The sequence below is a fragment of the Thunnus thynnus genome, chromosome 12, assembly GCF_963924715.1.
Source record: "Thunnus thynnus chromosome 12, fThuThy2.1, whole genome shotgun sequence".
NCBI classification, from domain to species: domain Eukaryota; kingdom Metazoa; phylum Chordata; class Actinopteri; order Scombriformes; family Scombridae; genus Thunnus; species Thunnus thynnus.
The window spans coordinates 17187526-17203691 of NC_089528.1; the positions used below are offsets into that span (position 1 = coordinate 17187526).

General features: G+C 40.2%; 1 protein-coding gene across 1 annotated transcript in view; it reads right to left on the bottom strand.

Moving 5' to 3' along the window:
• cdh2 (cadherin 2, type 1, N-cadherin (neuronal)) overlaps positions 1-16166 on the bottom strand; it is a 60065-nt gene that overhangs the window by 2437 nt on the left and 41462 nt on the right. Inside the window, exons 4-15 of the mRNA XM_067605962.1 lie at positions 15368-15535; positions 13986-14141; positions 12677-12821; positions 12121-12293; positions 10522-10659; positions 9872-10057; positions 8895-9148; positions 7942-8084; positions 6637-6870; positions 5446-5679; positions 5074-5213; positions 643-807 (exon numbers count right to left, since the gene is read on the bottom strand). Of these exons, the coding sequence (XP_067462063.1) occupies positions 643-807; positions 5074-5213; positions 5446-5679; positions 6637-6870; positions 7942-8084; positions 8895-9148; positions 9872-10057; positions 10522-10659; positions 12121-12293; positions 12677-12821; positions 13986-14141; positions 15368-15535 (2136 nt within the window). The remainder of the gene's footprint in view (positions 1-642; positions 808-5073; positions 5214-5445; positions 5680-6636; positions 6871-7941; positions 8085-8894; positions 9149-9871; positions 10058-10521; positions 10660-12120; positions 12294-12676; positions 12822-13985; positions 14142-15367; positions 15536-16166) is intronic.

Here is a 16166-nt window from a genome sequence, read left to right on the forward strand (position 1 = left end):
ACATGGGCGCCATCCAAAAACTAGGAGAGAACTCCATTTGTAATGCTGTGAAACTCTTGTCTGTTGGAGATTGTGAAAAATACATGACTGCTCTTTTCATTTTACATTCTCCCTTCATGCTGGAGTCAATGATGGCCTCAGGCAAACGAGGGCACTCTGAACAGTGCACGCCAATAGAAAGCCAATGTATTGCTTCTCACATCTCCCATTTCTATGCTGACACATCTGTAGCTCTACTTTGGCAGAAAGAGAGGAGAAAAACAATTATATCTAAGTGAGTTAGCATCATGTACTTTTCTGGCTTTATACATGTCTGAACAGATATGTGTGAGATGAGAAAAGTTTCTACTTTCTGCTGGGAAAAGATGAAAACAATTCAAATAATTTATTCTGTTTTGAGTGTTTCTCTATTCCAGCTGGTGTGCAACTGTATGATAGTCATATGAACCAAAATGTTTATTTAGATACAAGTTTATTATAAGAAAATCATTGGACTTGAAAACTAAATTCAAGCTTTGCGACGGCACTGATCCTTTCGTTTCAGCTCTTTCTGTGGGATTTGATTTCACCATGTGGTAAAACAATCCCAGTTTTCAATAACTCCATATGCTGTGGTGCTGTAGCTGGCCTGTGTCTTTTTACCTCACTGATGAAGTCTCCGATATCTCCAGGGTGGGGTGCTGCTGATCTCATGGGGTACTGTGGCTCGGGGTGGAGGGGTCTCTCGTCTAGACGGCGGATCCCCACAGGCTTGATGGCATCAGGCTCTATCGTGTCTGGCTGCTGGAGCTGACTCAGGTCGTAATCCTGGGGAACACAGACAGACAGACAGATGGGAGTTACTGAGCAGCACTATGAGACCCCAACTTGAGCGTGGTGATTCAAATAGGTAAACACATCTTGTGCTGCGCAGAGAAAGAGAAGTTCAGCTGAGTGGAGGGAAGATTTTTTTAAAAGTTAGACTGCGGCGAGGAGAGTTGAGGGAACACGAGGGAAACTTTAATCTTCTTGTCTGTGAAGCACAAGCCCAGGGACAATTTGACACATTAAAAGAGCCAGCACTGAGGGGGTCCAAACTGAGGACCACATCATACGCTGCAGAGTGTTTGTACTTGTGCGGTATGCTGCAGGAAGGATGTGCAGGCGACTGTTTTGCTCTAATCAATGCCCAGACACGGGATGGTGGATATGCATAAGCCATTGCTAATCCTATTAACATTACCAAGGCAACCTGAATGGCTCGCAGTTTGTGCAAAGTCATGGGCAGGGAAGGAGGAGGAGAAAGAGTGAGGACAGGGAGAAAAAAAAAAAAAAAAAGAGGTAGGAGAGAAAGAGCTGTGGTGAAGAGCAGAGTAAAGCTGAGCTGAATAACTGGATGGTATCACAGTGACAGCAGATATGATAGAGAAAATGCCATTTGAGAATCAGGGTGTGTGCCTAATAAGCGTGCATGATGGATTGTCCCTCTTTAGAAGATTTTCGGTAATCCATCCATCTCTAATATCCCCCTTCAAAATTGTCTTTGCTCAGTTGCACATGTACCGACACACACACACAGACACTTGCTTGCTGACTCCCAGGGAAAAAAAAAGAAGGGCTGCAGACGCTCCAATGTAAAAAAAAAGAAAGAAAAAAAAAAGAAACATGAGAATAAATATAAACCTTGTGATGATGGGCAAACAACACAGATATATAAACGCGACAAAGCAATCGTGCATTTGACAAACACCAACTTCACTCCGCGCTAATAAGTTTCATCTCAGATGTAAAACAAACACATTGATTATTCATGTGTAATTTGATTTCATGGGCCATGACAGTAACCCTGAGGCTAGCTGGATAAGAACAATGGTCATCACACATCACGCAGTAACACCATCCATCATCTTTGGTCCATTTCAGTCTGACTCCTGTTTGACCTTCTTTGAGGTCATATACCGGAGGGGTCAGGAGTTGGTGACAGGAATTGCAACAGAGCCATATAATGGCTGAACTAAGCAGGAAGGTCTAATGGCATACCGGGCCCTTCAGGGAATTGATTCCTTACACACGTACAGTGGCCGGGTGAAATGGCTGCCCCTGGCACTAATGACCCACATTCAAACATGGGAGACTGAACACTGCTACGCCTTTCACACTTTATTGTTTGTGAGACGCAGCGCAGCAATTTAAAGCAGAAGTGAGATTATTTATAATCATGCCAAGGCAGCGGTTGGAGTCCAAAATCTCCCTTAAAATATAAAGTGAAGCTTAAAAGGAACATTTTGGCTTAATTTTTTTGTAGTTTTGGCCGTCATCCTTACTGGTAACAGTAACACTGTACACACTAGAATGTTTGGTGAGATCTAGGAAGGCAACTTTACTAACAATAGCTGTATTATAATACAGGTTTTAAACAAACTCAGTGTCAAACTTCTTTGGAATTAAAACAGAGACAAAACACTTATGAAAAGATCCATCATGGTTTACAGACCAACAAACTGGTCTATGTACGGTACCAGTCAAAAGTTTGGACACACCTTCCCGTTGACTTTAATGAGAAAGTGTGTCTAAACTGTTGACTGGTATTGTATGTAGTCTTATATCTGACTGCTCATGTTTCTTGTTTTTGACTTTCTGGTAGCGATGTCACAGTGATCCTCAGCAATAACGCTGGACAATACAATATCATTGTAAATGTAGGAAATGATTGCTTAAACTGCAACTCCTGACATATTATAAACTGAAATGACCCTTTAAGAGACCTCACAACTTCTCTTTATCTCAGCTGACAAATAAGTGAGGCAGTTATAGTATCTGCATAAACAGGTCTGATTCGTTTTGTTTCACTGACTGTATAGGATTGAAAAACAAATCAAAACAGTTTCTTCAAAGCCACACTTGCTAAGGTTAATGTGCATCAAATCACTCGGAGGTCATCTGAAGAAGCAGATGACTCATCTCTCTTTTACTTTTTTCACGCAAACATGTGCAGAACAACTTCTCAATTTGCTATTATTTCTGTATTATTTTTTCCACGTCTGGGGAGCACAGCCCGATCAGCTGTCTGCCTTTGATGAAATGAGTGTTTCACAAACCAATACAAACCAGGGCAATGGCAGCAGCAGCTAAAATCATATACTCTGAGAGCGCCCAATGGTCTGACACTTCAATTTCCTCCCCAGCGGGAGATAGGGAGAACAGAGGTGGGCATTATAAGACCACATCGCTGGGAAAGTCAGGTCCATTTTTTACCCAACACTGACTCCCTCGATTCCACAGACAAGACCATTTTCTCCTGGCGCCCTGCCCTCCCCTGCGCCACTCAAAATGGAAGCTTGTTTTCCCTCAATAAATCGCTGCTCTCGCTCGTTTGCCTTTGAGGGGTGTTATATCATGCAACAGTTTCCTTTTCAACATGTTCTGGTCCACAAGTTTGTGCATTTTGTGTGTGAAAGTGAGGATGTGAATACACAAGTGGGTACACTCCCTCCTGCCTAATAACTGGCAGATGTGTAATGGCTTTCCAGTCATATTGTTACCTTAGACAGAGCTTCATTATTGCGCCACAGCAGATGCCTGTCTCTAAATGACATCAGCTTACCAATTACAAGTCTCCAAGGCTAATTTGGCACTGTGCTGGGTCAGACCGGGGTCTCCCGCTTATTTCTGCTATACCTAAGCCACCGGAGCACTTCAGCCAGCAGCAAGAAAATAGCCCATTTGGTATATTACTGCCTTTTTTATGAAATGATTCCGTTCTGCTAACAAGGGGTCATTAGGACAATTGAATTTGTGTCTGTGCATGCCTGATCAGTGCAGGGGGATGCAGAGATGTGACTTTATTGATGCCTGTGGCATTGCTTTTTTATTATGTGGAATTTGTGTGTGTTTGGATTGTGAAGTTAGAACCAGTTCCAGTTGAGAAAACATTTCCAATATTTTCAGAACCAATTGGATCAAAATGTGTTTCCCTTATTGATTCCAAGTTTTGATTCTCTTTTCGAGCTCCTTTCTGCTCTTCCGTAGAAAGAAGTACTATTTCTGCTTTTCAATGAAACTGTGTTACTCCAGTATGAAACACTGTGAGGTGTATTCTAGAGAAGCATAATGAGCAGGACTAACATTAAAAAGGAAGGCATTGTAAGTATATGTATGCTTACAGAAAGTGTCTAGGTGGTCCTGTTTGTCATCATGCTGCTACATGCTTTAATTATACAGACTGCTACTAACAAAGACCAAACACTTGCCTTATGTCACCCTTGTATATGCTGTACAACTGTAGAGTGTGCATGGCTAGGTGTTTGGAATTTTTTGATACTGGTGCCGATATCATAGCTGAGTTTCATTACAGATTCAGATACAGAAGTTACACTTATTGAGATACTGTAATTTCCTGTGTTTAATAGAACACAATTAGAAAAATATATTGTTGATGACTTTTTCTAGTACATTTTCTGCCCACGAATAAAAAACAAATGATAATGTGAAAGACAGACAAATGGACAAATGAATTAATAACTGTTTCAATGCAGAGTGTTATTTAACAACCTGCAAGCATCTGTGGAATCACACACTAGAGCCATAGCTCCTGATTAGTAAACCATTATCCTCTGCTGCACAAAAATATCTGTTAAATATACACTATTTCTCTGTCATTAATGAAAAAACAGATTTATGGGCTAAATCCATCTACAGTTCACTCCCAATTAGACAAGAGGAGGCAACAAAACAGTTGTGACAAACTACAAAAACATGCAGACTAGTATGCTGATATTTATCAAAAGATAAGCTAATGTAACCTTATCAATGGCAAGTGAATGTAATGTTATGGCTATCTTTTGTGTTGCTATCAGAAGGAATAAGCAAGATCCTAATTCCAGGATTCAAATTCATATGTTGCTAAATCCTGATTGGTGCATGGAAGTATGTGACATCACCTTTTCTCAACAAGCCACGCCCACTTCAACACAGTGAGAAGACAGCACAGACACAAATCTTTCAACTGAAATAACCAAAAGTCTTCTAACTTTGGTAAAAAAACAAAAAAAACAAAAAAAACAAAACAAAGCTTGTGTATCACATCATTCTTACCTGATCCTCCTCTCCTCCACCTTCTTCATCATACTTGAGAATGTTGTCTCTCACATCGTCCTCAGGATCAATGAGGAGCTGCTTGGCCTGACGCTCTTTGTCGCGGCGCTTCATCCACACAACAAACAGCAGCACAAGAACTGACAGACAGACAGAGAGGGATCTCATATTACAAAACATAATAACTTACATATTTTCATACAAATGTAATCGGATCTGATGTTTTAGAGCCTGGATGGGGGCCTGATCAAGGCTATCTTTTTGATAATCCTACAGTAATCTAGTGGTATCTCGGATAATATTTAGCTGTCTTTATAATCCCCGTGTGTGTTAGTGTGACGAGCTATTTGAGAGGGGCACTGAGACACTCACTGAGGAGGATGATGATGCAGAGGAGGATGGAAATGATGGCGCCTGTGCCCAGACCGGCGGCCATGATGTGTTGCTGGTCAGTGCAGTCTCCGTTGATGTCGCACTGGCACACTTTAATCCGCAGGTAGGAGGTGTTGGACATGGGCAGGTTGCCCGAGTCTGTGATTATGATGGGGAGCTCATAGATACCACTTTCAAGAAAGCCGATCTTTAGGCTCAGCTGAGCGTAGTCACCTGCAAGACAAAGAAGAGAAACGACAGAAAGAGTGAATGAGTGATACACGATGGCTCTGTGTTTCATACAAAATATATTTGGAGTGGCAAGTGCAGAGATTAAGTGAATGTAAGTAAGTATAAGAATAAAATAACACCCTATTTCTTAAGCAAAGAAGTCATTCAGGTGGGATTAAATCAAAACTCTGAATAGTCACTTGTATAGACCATGTTCACACTACGATTAAACTCTTATTACCACAAACATGCAGCGTAAATTCCTACCTGGAAGTTGCATCAGCATATCTAATCCAAAACATGGCCAGGATTTAGATTTGGAGCTTACAAATCTACTGAATACCTTTTGATAATGCTGCTTAGGCTAAATTCCCAGCTGCGATAATCCATATGCCATTATCCTATTAAGATATATTCACTGTGTTTCAACTCACACTATCTAACAGCTAACACACAACAAATGAATTCTTCCACTCATATCTTTGCTTCAAATTAGCATAAACAATTAATGGCTGCGTGTTAAGGCTAACATTAAGGCTAATATTGTATTGCTGGTCACAGCTCTAGAGTACCTGCCCCCTCTGCAGCATGCTGTTCACACACATTTCCTAAGTGTTGCTCAGAAGAATCACACATCAGTGTCAAGCTTTAATTACAAAATAACAGACTGATGAATGTTGTACATATTGTTAGATATTCTACAGTTTTCTAATTAATTAATAAGTGCCACTAATTGAAAAATGATTGAAAAATGAATCAGCTCTTCTTTTATTTTCCAGTGATGAATACAAATGTGGGCCATAGCAGGCAAAATGACGATTAGGTGCATTTCATTCTCTTAAAAATAGCCCAGTAAAATGAATGCATAAAAAAAGATTTGCGCCGCTTGAATGCAGTGTATAAACAGCCTAATATGAATCTGTTTAGAGTCACTGATGTGATATGTACTCTGTGTCTTACCACTGATTCTTGTGATGGTCCAGTTTCTCCTAACATCAGAGGGCCGGTGGGCTAACTCAAAGGCGAACGGTCCAGCGTTGGGGTTCAGGTCTCCATCAATCGCAGTGATGTTGATGGCATTTGGCTCTGGCTTTTCGCATATCTCCGCCTCCTGGGGAAACACCCTAGGAGCATTGTCATTGATATCCAGCAGGAAGATCTGGAGAGTACCTGTACCACTTGCTGGAGGTATGCCTGCATGGGTCATTAAAAAAGACACACACAATCAGCACATACATATTTATGAGAAAAGGGATTATTAAAAATTACATATGGATGGGAGTATATACTATTGAAATGCCATCTCTCATTCTGCAATCATTATGCAGTCGACAGAGAAAAGTAAAGTATGAAGTTTATTCTTGGGGTCTCATGCTATAATAAGACACTCTAAACAGCTATTTACTCTAGTAGGAGAGGACCCATCCAAACTGCATACTGATCTGAGAATCTAATCTCAAGTGAGGAGGCAGACAGAAAGAGGGAGATATCAGAACATTTGGGTAGTGTGTGAGTGTGAGTGTGAGTGTGTGTGTGTGTCTGAAGAATGTCTTCCTGACGAAGGACACGGGATGGGAATACTAAAGTAGACAAACAGAGCCCACTGTCGTTCCTCTCAGGCTCCTCTATGTATTCACTCAGCTAAGAGGCTTTTTTACCATTCAGGCCACGCTCAAAGGAGCTAGTCATCCAATCCTGACCCATTAATGCTGAGAAACCTCTTTATTGATAGAGTTTTTAAGCCTATTGGCCTAAGCTATGCTCCGTAGAACAGGGTAAACCTGAACAGAGGTAAATCCCGCCAGTGCAGGGAAGAGGTGAATGTATCCACATGCTGGATGGTTCTAGGGATTGCTAGCACATTAACCTTCAACTAAGGTGGTCAGTGTTCCAGACATGCCAAGTGCCTGGTACAAGCTTGACCTTCAAACATGGAAGATGTCTTTGTGGCTGTAACTGAGATAGTTTTCCCTCAGCAGATATGGTGCGTTTGTGCACTGGCTTCAGGTGAAAAACATCACAGAGGTGGTCAAAGTGATACTAGGTGGAAGATTGACCTTTGAGAGGTAGGCTACATTAGACATCCGCTAGGCTTCCTTTTGAAAAGGCAGCATTATCTCCTCCTGAATGCTCTAACAATAATGGCCTAGAATAGAGTGCTTGTGTAACAGCCTGGCTAAAACACCTAGACCATGTAACCAGTGCATCAAAGGATCTCAACAAGGTATTTTTGGGAACTGCAGTGCCACTTGAATGGTTACATACCGTTGTCAGTAGCCAGGAATGTTGCATTGTACAAACTGTTCTTCACAAAGGGTGATTCTCGGTCCAAAATGGCAATTGTTGTGATTTGACCGGTGACAGAGTCAATCCTTAGCCAGTTGGCTGGATCTGACAGTTTGGAGTATCTGAGGAAAGACAAAAAAAAGAGTGATTCATAATCCTTACTATTCACATTATCCTTAATTTCAAGTCAGCAATTATCTCTTTTTTTTAAGTAGTCAGAAAGTTTAAAGGGTTCAATCTTATCTTCTGCAGAAGGAAATCTTGTTTTAAACCTTGGTGAATATAGTCTCCAATTCCAGTTTGGGATCTCTTTCTTCTAAAAATGCTTTTGTTTTTGTTTGTTTACATGGAATAAATATTTTAGCTGTCATGCATTTTGCATAATTATTCAAACTTTTGAGAACAGTCTCACAGGGGAGACCAAACTGGCTTGTTGTCATCAGTAGCTCAAATTAATTTGTAGGACAAACTGTGGAATTACAAAACTAGCTTATTTCACATGGACTGTTTTCAGGCAGATAAACTCTTCCACTGCCAAACAGCTGTGAGGCTGAGTAAGGCAAGGAATCTGAGGATGAAAAGGGGAAAAAAATTGGCCTTGTTCAACAAGAATGAGAAGGAGACGTGCTGACAGTGTAGTGTTATTTGAGGAGGATTGATGGCCAGAGTGAACAGTCAACTCAACCAATCATGTCACTCCAGTTTCACACATAGCCTACTAGTGTCCTCATTGCTGTGTTGATAAAACATGTGGGATTTAAACATCTGGCACAGATGTTTAAGAGAGAACAGACATTGCAGGATATGAAACTAACTTTAAATGCCAGAGGAATTCTTCAAATTTTCCACATTTGTGGACTGGACTTGATTTCTTTGAAGATGTGTGAAGTTTCAATCAGGCAGCTCTGCTTCTTTTTTAGTGTAAAATCTACCTGATGGTTTGCTGCATGAAACGATCAGGATCCTGTGCAGTGAAGGTAGTCAGCGCTGACTCAGGCAACACTCCCTCTTCCAGTTTAATGAGTTTGGGGTTGGGCTCGAAGTAGGGGCTCTCATTGACGTCTATCACTCTGATGGAGACTGTGGCAGTGGACTGACGAGGAGAGTGGATGCCTCTGGCAAGGGGAACCTCGTTCCTCGCTTCCACTGTCAGTACATACGTCCTACTGATTTCATAGTCAATAGGCTGGAAAAACAAAGAAGATATATATAGTCACACATCACAATTCAAAAAAAATTTAACAGAAAGAAATCACATTACTTTGTTGGTTATGTGAAACTAGTGAGAGAGCATTTAAAGAGTTAAAGTATTTTCTTCCTCTTGCCTGAAAATGGTATTGTGAAAGCTCACAACAGACAGTGAGATCTGATAGAGAAAATATGTTATTCTGTGGTCAGATGAAGGAAACAACAGAAAGCAAGCTGGTGTTAGAGTTGTGCAACCAATCAATTTAATTTGAAATGTCTTCTGAATTTAAAAATTATGTTCTGTGCTTGAAATATGTTTATTGCAAATATAAACATAATTCAAGCTGAGAATACAGGACTCAAATTAATTTGGCTGATAGCACAGCTCTTGGTATCTTACTAGTCATTATCAGTAAATTAAACTTCAGAAGAGGCTTCACACAAAATGCTTCAACTTCTTTACACAACAGGACAGTTGCATTGTTAATTGTGTTGTTTCTTGTGTTCATTAATTGTGAGCTATGATTCATAACATTCAAGACATATTCTATCAAACAAAAAACAAAAACTTAGAATAATTCCTGAAATAACATAAACCTAAACACAAAAATACAACACAGCTAACTGAATATCGTATCTACCACATTATAATGCAGAGCCAACCATCCCCAAACGTCATATAGTACAAGATAAGGGGTAGAGTTTGAAGAGGAGGCCTCACCTTGACTACTGTTACCAGGCCCTCGTTAGTGGTTGGATCAGTGGGCACAGAGAACCTGCCGGTGGGGTCGCCTCCGGTGATTTTGTAGACAGCATTCCAGGCCGGCGTGTTGGGCTGGTCCTTGTCAGTCACCGTCAGGTTGGCCACGATGACATTCACACGGTTTTCAGGCACCTCGCCGAAAAACTGCATGAATAAACCATGAACGTACACAGCAGCTAGCTGTTAGTGATACTGCTGTGGCAGCAGAAAATACACTGATCCCTGCCTCACACAGCACAGCAGGACCAATCTTGGGTAAATAGACATCTAAGGTAACTTATCATGTCGTCATGGTCATCTCATTCCCTGTCCTCCCCTGATAGCACAACAGTAGCATTACAAATTTCAGTGATTCACGAGCACATTAAGTGCCTCTTTCAGTCGGGCAGACATCCCCGTAGTTGCATGTGTCAACATTTGGAGGGGAATATAACACTTTACGCATGGCTGACTACTTGTGTATCTGTATGGTTTCTGAAATGCTGGGCAAGCAGAACCAGGTAAGTGAGCAGGACTGACGGTTGAGTGCATATATCTACATTGGGGTGAAATGAGGGTCCTTGCGGTGCTTAATGTGTGGATGTATCGGATATGAGTTTGTTTCTTACCGTCTCAGCAGTGAACTCTGGCGGATTGTCATTAATGTCAATGACTCTGATGACAGCAGTGGCTGTGTTGGAGAGGCCATACATGGGGTTGCCCTCCATGTCAGTGGCCTGGATGATCAACGTGTACTGAGGCACTTTCTGGAGAGGCAGGGAAGAGAGACAAAGATTAAAACAACAGATCTTTGAAAATAATACAACAATAATGTAGCCATGTTCGACTGTGGATATTATATTTATTAGGTGCATCTGTGTAATCAAATGAAATCCAATACAATAATCCAGTAATAATAATAAAAATAATCAATTTTTATCTATCATAACTTTAACTCTGGTATTTTTTAAGACTGTAGTTAATAGTTATGTTGTTTTCATCTGCATTATATTAAGAAGTGTTTCCTAACATTCTGCCCCCTCATGTGTGTTAATGAGGACAAAGGATTAAAAAAAAAACATTCAATATAATACAGGTAATTACAACACTATGATACTCTACAGCCTCCAAAATTATAATAAAGTTGAATTAACACCTTTCCACCAGTGTCAAAGAAACCTGAACTTTATAAGCTTCATTAATTTAAGATGCATGTTGCATGATACAGATTTTATAGGTGTCCCTAATAAGATGGTAACTTACTCTACATCAGTATTTATGTGTTTAACTCAAATGAAACAGATCTGATCTGGCTAGCTTCTTAATTATGATGACTAATGGTGGCTTTTTATATAAATCTGATTTATTCCCTATGGGGGAGGTGCGTTTGCGAGTGCATGTGTGAAACTTACACCTCTGCTATGTACACCATCGTGAAGCTAACAAATGACTCTTTTCACATTAAAAGCCACTCAGGTGATGGACCAGTTGCTAGGTAATGAGAATCGGGCAAATTACTTTCATGGTGGCAACTGGCGGACATAAAACGGCGGCCCCAGGGTGGAAGTGATTGAGCAGCCACCTAGCCAGATTGCCCTCACTAGAATTGCACCAACTGGCTCGAGCTTCATATATTATTTTATTTATTTTCTCACACAGCCATGCGATTCAATTAAATGAAAGAGTGCTAAAATTTACAGCACAGGAAAGAGAGAGATAGAAAGAAAATTTAAGGAAAGGTTTCTGCTTTAGAAACAGAAAGACAGAGAGAGAGAAAGTGAGGGAAGGGAAACATTTAGCTGCGCAGTGATGCGTGCTACCTCCTTGTAATAGTAAATAAGTGTGAAAAGGCCAAGTCCATTTTTACTTCACATTTAGTTGGTAATCAGCAAAATTCACTTTGGCTCATTAGTTCTAAGACAGCCTGGATATTAGCAAAGATACTCAGGCTGTGTTTTGTCTTCATATTTTAAAAATGCACAGCTCATTTATATAAAAGATAGAAAATGAATACAATGATAAACATCTACAGCAAGGCATTAAATGCAATATGAAAATGTATTAATATCATGGAAGGCCTTGCAAATGAAAGTCTTAAATACCAATGCAATCATTTTATAATATGTCTAGAAATAAAGAGTGGAGTTGCAACAACATTACTGTCTATGAAATAAAGACAAAGAAAGCTAAGTCATAAATAAAATAAATAAAGAAAAAGCATCAGTCACCTCTCGGTCCAGGCCTGCCGCCACTGTAATGATGCCTCCTGTTTTATTGTTGATGGTGAACATATTGGAGGTTGGAGTCTCGGGATTCTGAGACAGGATCTTGTAACGCAGCATCCCATTAGCTGTTTTGGGGTCATCTTTGTCAACAGCTGTTACTGTCATAACAAACGTTCCTATTGGATGGAAAGACAGAAACATATAACCATATAAATACTTTCATTTCATCTTTCTATGTTACTTCTATTTTGACTTAACTTTAGTAATCCTCACTGGCAATCAAAAGACATTAGAAGTCAACAGTACTGTGCTGTATTAAACACTACTAGATTTGCAGTGTTGTAATATAGAGTCCAGTGTTCTTCCTTGTGATCTTAAAACACTACTGATCACTTTAATACAGCAGAAGCAAAGTTAATAAAGTGGCCACCCCAGGAATGTCATCAATGCTGTTTGATCTGCTAACAGTATGGCAGCATGTGAAGTCGGGGGCTCAGACTACAGCCGATCGGTTGCTCATACAGTTTGATGCTGCGCTTGGCTTTATACGGTACATTACCTGGCTTGGAACCCTCTGGAACAGTGCCATTCCAGACCTGATGGGTGAACTCGGGTCTGTTGTCGTTCATGTCGATCACATTGATCACAATGTCAATAGGGTTTTCTACCTGGTTGCCGTTCAGGTCCACTGCATGAGCTCTCAGCTGGAAGGAAACATAAACATATCTGGGCTGTAGCAAGCAAATTTGGCATTCCCAACACGCACAAGGATGATCCTTGACTGTGCAAACAATATATTGGGACAAACCACAAACCATTCACTCAATGTCGTCCGTTAAACTGCTGTGATGATTAACTCCACTAACAATCACTAAAAGTCTTTTACTATATGTAGCAGACCAAAAAGTTCAGAATATCTTTTTTTCAGACAAGCGTGACCAAGGGAGGAATTTTGTTTTTGGTAAAGAACAAGTCTTTCCCACAACTAGCTCTACCATGTGCAGGGCAAAAGAGAAACAGATGTTTAGATTTAGTCAGATACCTGCCACAGAGTCGACAATACAAGCATTTCAGCTGCATTTTTATGGTTGTCTCTTGAAACAGATACGCTTTTTTTCCTGATTTTATTCAGTACTGTTGCCTACACTGGGTCAGTACAAGTTCAGTTCTGTTTTACAAAAACAGCTCTGATCTGCTGTGTTTTTTTTTCCTACAGACACATAACTGCAAGGTTGGTGCCTCAAACAGGTTTTCAATTCATGGATACATCTAAATTTTGATCCCACAGATTCATGCGCTAGAATAAATATAAAACAATACAGAATGTATTCAAAATTTACCTGTACATATGTACAATGTACATATACATACTATAGACCTAGTAGGTATTACCATAAAGTCTAGTTCCTATTAGATATGGGATATGTTTAACTCTAACTATCATTTAGCTTTACGTGCAACCCTGATTGATGTCTACCAGTTTGTGTTAAAACACATGAAAAACTAGTATTAAGCAGTAAGCTCTATAATTCAAAGACTAATGAATAAAGTAACTCTAGAAAGAGCCAGAGGTTTCCTTAATGTATCTAACACACACACACTCACTTCACTCAAAAACATCACGTTAAATCCTCTAAATTCTCAGACGGATAAGTCAGATTCCCTGGAGACCTTCATCACGCCCCAGTCTTTATTGAGTCTGAGAAGACTGCTTAAGCTACACATGACCACTGAGCACGTACCAATTGGCAGGAATGTACAGCAGCACCAGAGAAAACACTTTTCATTTCAGGCTGGAAAATCTTTCTTTCAAATCATAGGGAAATCATTAAAGAACTTTTATTTTTTAACTGTTATGTCTGACTTACATGGAAGTTGGAAATGTGCTCTCGGTCCAGGGGTGTGTTGACAGATAGCTCTCCAGAGATTGGGTCAATGATGAAGATGCCAGTGGGGGGCTGGTCAGCGCCGGGGCCTGTCACACTGTATCTTAGGGACCGGTTTTTGTCATGGTCCGATCGGATCTGTGGGTGTAAAGATTTGTTAATGATAGCTTCAGAACGGTACTAAATATAGTGTGAATGACACTGGATTTTTGAGGCTGATTCGGATATCACAGTTACATTTTTTTTTTAACATTTTTACATTAAAACATAAAATAGAGATTTTTAATAAGGATCTCTTATCGGCTGGCATATATGCTTATATGGATATAAGGATATATGGATATGTTTATAGTCAAAAAAAGTTTGTAAAGTCAATAGGGATGTCTTCAGATCACTTGTTCTTATCAACTGTCAAATCTGAACGTTTTCAGGTTCTAATTATAAAAAGAGAAAAGCAAATCCAACATTTTAGAAACGATGCCCAGCAAATCTTTGTTATTCAATTATTTATTATAATTGCTAGTGACTTTCTGTAGATTGACTGACTAAGACTTATCATTTCAGTACCAATCACAGTGTTGTTTTTAAAATAGGTTGCTGTGTGAGTAAAAGAGTGCATATAAAAGAGTGTGTGTCTATGTAGTATTGAAGTTCTGTCTTGGATGTGCTGTCTATGCTGTTTGCCGTGTAATCTGAGACCCACTGTGCCTACACCCTGGATCCATGCTGAGCAAGCAGAGTATTTCCTCATCCCGTTATCATCCACTAAAGCCCAGACACATCCCTTCTAATATGGTTGGATTAAATATAGTACATACAAATAACATGTACAAGACTTAACACTCGGTAAGGAAGTCAGCTTAATGTGCTGAAAAAGGATCTACTTCTTAACTGTCCAGAGTATTGTTTGTCCTCTGTCAGCCACCCACAATGAGCCCTGACCAGAGAATTGTCGCAAATGATTAGGGCCAAATGTGTCCTTCCGCCATGATAAAAGGGTTGTAATATCTCAACAGGTAACTGAGGAACAATTGAGCTGGTGAGCACTTCAGATTTCTCACTCCTTCTAAATAATGCCAGGTTACATTGGTACTGACTGTCCCCTGAAACAAAAGATAAATAATACAGCGGAAAAAAGAGCCCTGGCCTTTAGCAAAGCGCTGTAAATATGAAGCATTTTGTTGAAGGCACAAGTCTCATGTGTGTGACCCTCTGACTAGGAGCCCGGGGCATTGAGAACCTAGAAGGTTGTCATATCAAGCAAAAGGCATTTTCTTTGAAGTTGAGAGAAGGCTTCGTTTGTGTGTGTGCGTGCGCATATGTGTGCATGCATTCATGCATGTGCTTTGGGTGTGCAATGTTACCCGGACAAGCTCTTGTGGGAATGGGCCTCGTGAGTTCTCTGGAACATTGATTGGGGGGATGACCCAGTCTCTCTTCATCCGTTTCAGTTGGCTGTCCATGTTTCGTGATGGAAACACTATTTCCTTCAAATCCTTCGACATGACTGGAGGGACATCAACTTCCTTGACCTGGAAAAAGGAAATTATTTAGTTAAAGAGTTGGGTGATCACATCTATGCAGTAAACATGAGTACATACGTTTTTAGCCATGCATGGCCATACGGATGGCAATGTTGGTCGGTCGTTGGGTCCAACCCTTTTGCACTGCATATATGTATATATACTGTATATATTGTACATACCTATATTTAACTATGGAGGGACTGCCATTAAGTTAAATAGAGACATTCATGTTTCCCAGAGGATGAATCTTACTGACTTTGGTGTTCCCTGACCCTTTCCCCTTTACCTCAAGCACCTCCAAGAGGATGACAATTTGTGGTTTGGGGTGAAATGTCTCAACAAATATTGGATTACAACAGCCAGATTTCATTTTGGCCTGCCATCAAGTTACTCACAGAATTAACATTAATTAGCAACAGCTAATGTGATTTGCAGCCAGTGACGTAATTTTACAATTCTGGAAAGATATAGCTTTGCAGGTCTGAAAAGGAGCACCTTAAAATATGTTGCATGAGACTAAACACACATTTTTCAGCTGTGCCACTTTTCTTCCATTTTACTGGCACAAAACCTTGGTGCAGCCTTTTAATAAATAAGGACAAACGCAATCAGGCTGTTTAGTGCCTAAAAAGGGGCT